The sequence below is a fragment of the Melitaea cinxia genome, chromosome 3 (genome assembly GCF_905220565.1).
Source record: "Melitaea cinxia chromosome 3, ilMelCinx1.1, whole genome shotgun sequence".
Classification (NCBI taxonomy): Eukaryota; Metazoa; Arthropoda; class Insecta; order Lepidoptera; family Nymphalidae; genus Melitaea; species Melitaea cinxia.
This window is the reverse complement of record NC_059396.1, coordinates 2,537,438-2,547,880: the sequence shown is the minus strand read 5'-3', so window position 1 is coordinate 2,547,880 and position 10,443 is coordinate 2,537,438. Positions and strand designations below refer to the sequence as shown.

General features: G+C 38.1%; 1 protein-coding gene across 1 annotated transcript; it reads left to right on the top strand.

The window, feature by feature from the left end:
* The first annotated feature begins 571 nt into the window (after positions 1-571).
* LOC123669703 (zinc finger protein ush) lies at positions 572-4,848 on the top strand. Its single transcript, XM_045603294.1, has 3 exons — positions 572-584; positions 1,896-3,787; positions 4,413-4,848. The coding sequence occupies exons 1-3, from the start codon at positions 572-574 to the stop codon at positions 4,797-4,799; spliced, it is 2,292 nt and encodes a 763-aa protein (XP_045459250.1). The 3' UTR covers positions 4,800-4,848.
* Positions 4,849-10,443: the final 5,595 nt, after the last annotated feature.

The following is a 10,443-nucleotide window of genomic DNA, read 5'->3' as shown; positions in this document are numbered from 1 at the left end:
GTATAAGAATACTTTTTACCCCAGATTGTTGGACCTATAATTTCTTATAGATATAGCAAGGTAAGCAAGCATATGATGATGATGAAAATGATGGTTGTGGATAGTAGTAGGCACATTTATATTCCAATAAAATGGGAGGTTCCTGAAGGATAGTGTAACAATTATATTCTACAGGTATAGAACGAGGTCGCGGGCAAAAACTAGCTAAAAATAATATCTATGTATTTTTCTAAAGATTACTAAGTACACATTTACTTAAATGCACATAATAAAATTTATCCGTCGATGGATTAAATTTCGATTATAAAAAAAATTATAATCACAGGTAGTGAGTGATATCAGATAACGTATTCTAGGTGATCGGTCACCGGCGTCACAGTTACAGATCGGTATCGCGACGATTGTGACTGCCTCGATGCACGACTATTTTAATTGGACCCTGATCTCCGATCTGATAAATGTAAGGACAAGATGGCGGCTTTTGTGTTTTTTTTTTTTATAAGCATGTAGGCACGTGTTCGATGTTTGTACGGGTTATAAAATTTGAATGGTCTTTTAATGGTGCTTGTAAATGTCTATGATGTGTCAGTTTCTTGTGGTAAAATTAAAATTTTAATTGCTGCCTATTTCCATTTTCCTTTAGTGTAATGTCAGATTTGTGTTGTATATGTTCGGAAAGACTGAGTCTTCCACTGTGGGAATTTTGCGTTTGTTATTCAAACGCTGACACGGTATCTCTTTAGTCTCTTTGCTTTATTAAAAGCAATGCGGGTACTTGTTTCATACAAAATAGTTATGCGAATTGCATGCCCGTGCTCTCATATAAAAGCCATTTCAACCACATTATTTGACGTATTTATAAAGACAAAAGGATGCTGATGAATATCATTTAATGAATCGACATTTGGTTCTGCGGAGTCGTTTAAACGACACCAAGTCACGCCATCTATCTGATTGAACATTCAACCTCTCTCAACAATCACAAGTTATAACTTACTTAAGGAAAAACGGGAGCTCGAACGCTACTAACGAACTGCGATAGCTCGCATTCGGTGTGACGCCGACATTAAGCTGCCTGATAAACCGACTTCGAACCGAACCAATCGCGCGTCACCGCGGAATCGTAACGGCCAATCGAGCAGCGCTGTGACTAGGATAGCGTGACCCGAACGCGATCCGATTCAGGTTGCATTCGTTACCGCGAGATGGCGGTCGGAGCGCGCGCCAATCGTCGCGTCCATCTCGCTGTCGTGCCCATATAATGATCTTCACAGGGGCAGGAGAATGAAGTTGAGCCTCTCATTAATTGGCGTTTTGAGTTGAGATCGCTGCGCGAAAGATAGGTTAATTCCTCGCCCGGTCGAGATCGTTGTCGCTCAAAAAGGAAGGTGAGCGAGCGTTTTCTGGAAATCAGATCCAATTACAACGAGGTCCGTTAACTTTTTGTTCTGTTTGTTCGACGATCGAAAACGTACTCACGCGCAGTGTTGACGGACGAGGTTCGCGCGACCGGTTAGAGCTGACGAAACGGAGGCTTTATTTCCTAAATGCACGGAAATGTTTTTAAACCATCCCATTGCACACATAATTCAATACCATGCACCCCACCCACGCCGAACATTTACATACCGCGAGCACGTCTCAATTAGGAGCACTAATGTATGCCTCGACCGAAGCTCTGATCTGACTGACGTCGACAGATAGCGGGTGAAACGTGACGAGTGACGACTATCGCGAGAAAACCGCTGCCAACTTAGCATCGCTCTACTATTAACAACACTAATAGGAACCGATATAGTTGATTTCTTTTATTTAAGTGAACTATTCTGAATTCCATTAGTGCGATAATAACTACGCCGCGAAGCATACGTCTAAGATTTATCTTTATTTTACAGGTGAGGACGAGGAATGGGGAAACGAGAGCGAGGCGATGCCAGGAGAACCTCGCACGCCGAGCTCGGGTGGAGAGCGAGTTGCTTCGAGTGGTGGAGCCTCGCCTACTTCCGAGGGATCGACTACCGCATCTCCGCCTCGTCTTAGACTTAACGCTAGTTTAGCAACTGATCCGGCTCTTGCACCTCAAGCTACATCACTCAAACATGAGCCACCCTCACCATCGCCACCAGCTGCTCCAACGCAACAAGCGAGAGATTACGGCTTAACTCTTACTGCAGCTAATTTTCCGGCCCTTTTTCCTACTGCTCCACCCGGATATATGTGTAAGCCATGTGGAATACGATATTCTTCACTGAGCACGCTACAAGCACATCAAGAACACTATTGTTCAAAACGTAGGACGAAACCTGACGGAACAGAAACACCAGTAGATACTGCAGGCGATGAGTCGAGCGGTGACTCAAAAACGCCACGGCCCCTTGGCAAGCAATATGCTTGCACTTATTGTTCGTACAGCGCTGATAAGAAAGTTAGTTTGAATCGTCATATGCGAATGCACTCCTCTTCACCAGTTAGCAGCGGAACTCCGGTACCGCCTCCCACATCAAACGGCGAATCTGTTGAGGGTCCACCAGCTCAAGATCGGTATTGTGTAGATTGTGATATTCATTTTAGCTCAGTAAAAACATACCGAGCTCATAAAGATCATTATTGTAATACGAGGCAAGTAGTGAAACAAGCATTAGCAGCGGCGAGAGCCGGATCCGCTACGTCGGGTTCTGCTCCACCTTCTCCTGGGGCAACCCCACCTGCTCAAAACCAATATGCATTAGCTTTACCGACGAATCCGATTCTTATTGTTCCATATTCAATTTTAAGAAGTGCCAGTACACTTCCAGGTACTACATTACCAGATCCAAACACTCCCTGTTTTTTGTTACCAAATGGAACATTTCAACCTATAAGTCGAGCGTTGCCAAATATTAATACTGAAATGAAAGAAACTGAGGTTCTGAAATCGGCTAATAGACCACGGGAGCCATCTCGAGATGGAGCCACACCTTTAGATCTGAGTGTCCGCCGCACTCCGGAATCTGTCACTACAGATGAACATGAGAAAGAAAACAGAATTCGTTCTACTACTCCGGAACAAATAGTATGCGCTCCTTCTTTACCAGGTTCTCCTGGTACTCCTTCACCTTCGAGAAGATCTTCCTCACCAAGTGCAGAAAGTTCACCGAAGCGACGTCGACGTAATTCAAGAGGGCCCACTCCTAAACCACCTAGTGTACCCTCACCCCCTGAAGAAAAGTTCACACCAGTCATTCCACCACCAATATTACCTCCAGCTTTGGCATTACGACTAGCGACGGAATTACCTGTTTCAACAGCGTCACCGCAAGTACTGGTTAAACAAGGAGTATCAAAGTGTAAAGAATGTAATATCGTATTTTGCAAATTTGAAAACTATCGTATACATAAACGTCACTACTGCTCCGCTGGTGGAGGAGAAGAAAGAGCTAGTCCAGTGCCTCCGGAATCTGGTCCTCCACCACAGTACCGTCAACTAATATGCTTGGCGTGCGGAATACACTTTAGCTCCTTAGACAATTTGACGACTCACCAGTCATATTACTGTACGAAAAGGGAAACGCGATCGCCGCGGAGTATTCCTGAGGTACCCCGACCTGCCTCAGGGTCGGACGGTGGGTGGAAGTGTCCCTGTTGCGAGGTAGTGTCCCCGACGGCGGCGGCGGCGCAGCGTCACATTGAGTCTCACGCTGGGGTCAAGGCGTTCCGCTGCACGATTTGCCGATACAGAGGAAACACTCTTCGTGGTATGCGTACTCATATACGTATGCACTTCCGAGAGAAACCGGCCGACCTTCAGGTTGGTATTTTATTTTAAAAGCATTATATTTTTAAGAAAACGAAGGTACAAATTTTCTTTACAAATGTCATATTATAAAGCAAATAAAATAAATATTTCCCTTGAACCTTGTCTTACTAACCGTATTTATTAACCGACTTAAAAAAAAGGAGGAGGTTACTCAATTTTTTTATGTATGTTCAGGGATAACTTCGTTGTTTATGAACTGATTTTGATAATTCTTTTTTTGTTGGAAAGGAGGTATCCTTGGTGTGTTACCATAATAAGGAAACCAGGATCTGATGATAGGATCCCAGAAAAATCGAGGGGAAACCTTCGAAAATCCGCATAACTTTTTACTGGGTATACCGAATTTGAATTTAATCGAAAACCGATGTTTATCATGTGGTCACATTTAAATTTCATTGAGATCTGATTACAACTTTTGGAGTAATCTTTGTTAATGGGTATTTACTTGACTAATTTTTCGTCTACCTACGTTGTATTACTTGTCGATAAAGTCGGTTTTTTTTCGTTTGCAACCATTTACAATATACCTTGCTTAAAGTAATAAACTTAAATAAATATAGAATAGAATAGAAGTATTTAACGCCCAAATATATAAAATATAACTTTTCATTTACAGGAGGAGAGCTACATCTCATGCGTGCTGGAAGAAGATAATCGGGAGACGACCTCGCCTAGTCCAGCCGTGGGCGAGCGAGTGCACCGATGTGCGTCCTGCGCCTACACTTCCACATACCGCGGCAACGTCGTGAGACACGCGCGACTCGTCCACGCCACTGAAGACCCTGAACCAGAGGAGCAAACCTCTCCCATTCCTCCCGCTGATATTAAAAAGGAACCAGAAATCGAAGAAGACACTCCAAACTTCTGCAAATCGTGCAACATATCCTTCAAGTACGTAAACACGTACAAAGCGCACAAGCAGTTCTACTGCACCGCTGCCAATCAAGACGCCGCCGCTAACAATAATATCCCGGCGAGGGTCAACGACGCGCCAGTTGTATGAAATGGATAAAATAAATATTTAGCGGTCCTAATTGAATATTGGATTCTCACCAAAATATTAAAATCTCGAAATCGGTTATTTAAATTTAAAAACAGAATTCATACAATATGGCCGCTATTCTTACATGCCAACAAATTTTCTGAGTACCCTTGGCTTACTTTGCTTCCAAATTGTTATTAAGTAAATATATCCACTCGTTTTTTGAAATATATTAATAAAATGTGCAATAATCTATAAAATATAAAATTTAATTCTATATAAGCCACGTGTATTGCATATCAAAGCCAAATTGATGTTTTGACATTTAATATTATCATTGAGTGAATGATTGAATGAAATCTCGGCTAATGTAAATAGGGCCCATCTAGATTTGTTATAATTATCTTGTTATGTAAATTCATTGATAGTTAAAAAGTTAACCTCTTCGTCATTGTATTAGTATACGTTAAAATACCAAATTGTAAATATATGTAAAGATATTATCGCATTGTAACTAAATTTTATTACCATTCGTTCTAAGTGATTGTTCTTTCTTTGTTGTTAATTTTTGTTTATTATTAATAGAATCTTAGGTGAACTTTATTCTGTATCTGCTTGGTAAGCAAACGAATGCTCATTACGTTTGTATTAACCAGTGTTTTTTACAATATTTTCCATAAATTAATGACACTACATTACTTACAATTAACCTCTTTAAAAGTAAATACGTGAATGTCAAAATTACAGAAAATAGTAAGTATATTGTAACTGATAATATATATTAGTATTGTATACTGCCCAGGATACCAAATCTACTAATAATCATTCTTTTCAACATATATTGTTGGTTTTGACACAGTTCTTCCTTAGTAATCATTTACTAGTATTAGTAGATTTGGGATGTTAGGCCAATGTAACATCCTAAATGAACAGTCAAAATTATATTAAATATTTAGATTTAAGAAGAATTATAACAAATTGACATAAATGTAGTGTCATTAAACATTTAAAATCTCCTCTTCTAAACGTCAATCACCTTCACGTGTCCTTAGAAGAACCTAAAGAAATACTACACTATAATTCACCTTTTTCTGTAAAAAAAAAAATTCATAATATTTTAATGTTCTGATATTATTTCTCAATCGACTTTTTAATTATGTCACAGAAAATACAAAAAACATGGTTTTAAATATTTGAGTACCTATTGCTTATCGTAGATTAAAATATTTAGACGGTTAAATTCAATAAGAAATGGATACTATTTGACTCTATAACTTAAATCTCTACTGGAGTTTTGGATCGCATTTTTAATTTTTAAGATTAAGTTAGAAAACGTTAATGATAAAAATATTCTCTCAAATTAATAACTTTTTAATTTGGCATTTCAAGTCTTTGACAAACGGCCAGCAATGACTTAAGATAAGAAAACTACGAAAGAGGTACAGTCATAGTGTAGTATTTTACAAAAAAGGTACTTGACTTGATGAATGATTATCATTACGTACCCCAAACTTTTTTTTGTCTTATAATTAACACTGGCTAGTAATGTAATAATATAATTGAATAAAAGAAACATATTACAACACTATAAACGTCATTCTAATAGTAGATAATCGTAAAGAGACTCCTCTCTTAAAGTAAGAAATTCACGCAAAATACCATGTTTTGTCAATGCCAAAGCATCGCTAGATTATTGTAATTTGCATTTATAGGTATCTCACTAATTATAGTAATAGAATTTAAGTGAATAAAAGACTTATTCCGTAGATATACATATTAAATTTGTGTATTCATATTGTGTTTGTCTTAAAATTGGAATAAGTCTCGAATTTTCCAACTTTCAGGTGAATGGCCGTAACGTTGTTCTTCAGACGTAAACATACAGGTCGTTTGTGACGTAATCATTTGTTGTTAAGTCGTTGACAAAACAGTAAAGTTGGACTAGAGATTTATTTATTTATAATTTACTTTTAATAGTTTTAATATTGCATCCTAACACTCAATTATGGAGGATAGAGGGGAGGAGAATTATCTTTATATATCAGAAAGTGTCCGTCGAAATGCATTAAATTATGGTAGTGCCACAGTATGATCGGGGTAAATCTTAAAGGAAGCGCCAAAAATTAATAGAGTTGGTTTTCTGTTATTCACATACTTTTTCATACAACTAAATGTCAATAAATCAATAAGCGTACTATTCGCAGTTTACGAAATAAAATTAAGCTAGGTGCACGTTTCCTTTTAAAAATTCTTTAAGGTTATATTTACTACGTTATGTTGAAATTTTCAATAATTAGCTACATATCTATAATATAAAAATGAGTCGCTGAATGTGTTGCTAAGCGCAAAACTCGAGAACGGTTGGACCGATTTCGCTAATTCTTTTTTTTAAAATATTCCATGAAGTACGAGGATGGTTCTTACGGAGAGAAAAATTCTAAAAAAAAAAAAAAAATAAAATTTCCTGAAAAATTCTAAAAACAACACTTTTCTATACTCCCATACAAAAGATTTGTGATAATACTTAAAAGTCAATTTGAACTTTAATACCATACGATAAAGTTTGTGTTAGTGGAGAGGTTCCGGGAAGGCAAAACAATTGAGTGACGTTAGTATCGTATAAATATTAATGTCAATATTTGCTATCAACAAAAATATAAGCTATCAAATTTGGTAGCTGTTTTCCGGGCAGGACAACGTCTGCCGGGTCCGCTAGCCTTTTTGTACGTATTTTAAGCATGATCGCTGCGAGTGCATGTCGGTTACTTGCGCTTAGTAGATGATGATGGACGGACGCAGGCGTGGGTCGAGGCCGCCCGCTTCCAGCGCTTTGGGGATCAGTTGTTACATATAACATGTTCACTGAATTATTGAAAGACTGAACCAATTTTTATCAAATTTTGTACGCATCTATAATTTTGTCCAACTTGGGAGATAGGGTAGTTTTTATCTCAATCGAACCTGGTAGATGGCGCTGCTATCAGTATGTAACTCCGAAACTACTAAACCAATTTTTATCAAATTTTGTAAGCATCTGTAATTTTGTCTGACTTGGAAGATATGGTAGTTTTTATCTCAATTGGACACGGTAGGTGGCGCTGCTATCGGTATGTAAGCCATCAAATTTGGTAGCTGTTTTCCGGGCAGGACAACGTCTGCCGGGTCCGCTAGTATATAATATGTATATATATATTCATAATATATACTTCAATTCATCTATAAGTGCTACATTCATACCGTACACTTTGTCTACACCGCGATAGTCGAAGGTTTTTTAACTGTAATTTATAGCATGCAACTGGACACTTTTTGAACTTCTCTCCCATATGAGATGGTTCTCCTCCACTCTACCCTCTATACACTCAATTTTTACTTTGAAAATTAGAAAAATAAATATCATTTTCATCTTAAAAAATTGTTTACGACTTGAAACAGACTACGTAAAAGTATCATGACATTGTACCGATAAAGCAACATAGCATCTGATGTGTCGTGCCATAATCAGTGTTTAAAAAATAGTTTTTAACGTAAGGTGATATTCTCGAATAATTACGGCTAAAGTTTGTTAATCAAATTAAAATACAATAAAATTTTTAATGTCGCCTAGTAACATCGGCCAAATATTAACGTTAAAATAGGCCACGATAATGTAGCCATATGATGTTATTAAAATGATAATACATACTACGCGGTACGCGCGTACATTGATATTGTAAAATACGCCAGACAATAAATTATTATTTATCACATATTAAGACTGTGCTTATTTTATTCATTATTTATTTAATTTCCTTTCCCTATACCATATGTTTATTTTTAAATTTCTAAAACTACATAAAATATCATTATAATATATCAAGGACACCAAGAATTTTCGCATTTATATACGAAAATACTTAAATCTCATAACTCAATCACGAAGTCATATAAACAACTATAATTGTGGTTGCTCGTGAACGAAAAAACCTAAAATCAATTACATCCACAAGTAATACAACGTTTGGTCTAAAATCCGGTTAATAAATATATACCCGGATGTGACAAATGATAATGATCCAGTACAATCATATGCAAGATTATAAAATTATCAATACATATATGATAGATTAATTAATAATTTTATTATTAAAATATTATATTATTTATGATGTGAAAAATTGGTTGCCTATTTTTCCCCCTTAAATTGGGTGGCCACATACAAACAGGTACGTTAACGGTCTCTGCGTTTTATAATAATAATAATTTTGATTAATAATTATTATTTCAATCAAACATAATTTTAAAGTAAATATAAAAATGACTACATGAAATAATAGCCGAACCAAATATATTTACTATCAGCAGACTTTATATCGAAGTAATAATTCAATGACTGTCACGAAATTAATATAATATATCATTCTACCATGCCGAGGAGCTCTGGCTTTCGCACTCGTCACAGAAACACAACATTATTTGAAAATACCTAGTATTATTTGTCTGTGACCTTCTAATTTTTAAGTCGTTCTGTTCCAGAATTTGAGTAAATTGAGCCAGTTATTTCACCGTTAAAATTCAGAATAATCCGACTAATTTCGCGATTCAAACTGTCATTTTGGATAGACATACATACATATATACATACATACATACATACATACATACATACATACATACATACAACCTTCGCTTTTGACGCTACCATCGAAAAAATTAGCCACTGGATGAACACAGTTGGACTGCAGTTAGCGGAGCACAAGACTGAGGCAGTACTCATCACTAGCAGGAAGCGGCTAGAAACCATCACACTGCAAGTCGGAGCTCATGAAATCACATCCCAGCCGTCTCTTCGGTATTTGGGCGTTATGATTGATGCCCGACTCAACTTCAAGCAGCAGGCGCAGCACGTGGGTGCCAGAGCGTCAGTGGTCAGAGCGACATTATCAAGGCTAATGCCCAACATAGGAGGCCCGAAGCAGAGAAGGAGGGCGTTACTGACGTCTGTAGTAACATCTGTACTCACCTATGGAATCCCCATCTGGGCCGATGCGCTTAAAATACAGGAAGCACGAAGAAAAATTGCACCAGTATATCGGCTGAGCGCTTTAAGAATTGCCAGTGCTTTTCGCACAGTGTCTGACGATGCTGTCAACGTTATTGCTGGGATGCTGCCAATTGAAGTACTAGCCGAAGAACGGAAAGCCCTATACCACCGTAAAGTAACGACCGCACTGAGCCCTGGAGAACTTGGCAAGGAGGAACGACTAAATAGCATACGACGATGGCAATTGAAGTGGGATACCAGTACAAAAGGCAGATGGACCTACCGTCTTATTCCAAAGGTTGATGTCTGGTTAAACCGTAATCATGGTGAGGTCAATTACTACCTGACACAAATGATCTCAGGACATGGGTGCTATCGGGAATACCTCTATAAATATAAGCGGGATATGTCTCCGATATGCCCATCCTGCCCAGGAGTCAGTGAAGATGCGGAGCACGTGTTCTTTGCATGCCCTCGTTTCGACCTGTTACGTAGTACCTGGTCAAAGGTCCTTACGAAGAAAATTCAGCCAGAGTCTCTGATAGAAGCTATGCTATCGTCGGAGGCAGCATGGCAGGCGACAAGCGCTTTTGCGACGGAAGTTCTTCAGGAGCTCCGTCGGTTGGAAAGAAAGCGGTCGGA

Coding starts and splice junctions, on each gene's coding strand:
- LOC123669703 (XM_045603294.1), top strand. Junction 3,788..4,412: donor AGAAACCGGCCGACCTTCAG/GTTGGTATTTTA, acceptor TTTCATTTACAG/GAGGAGAGCTACATCTCATG.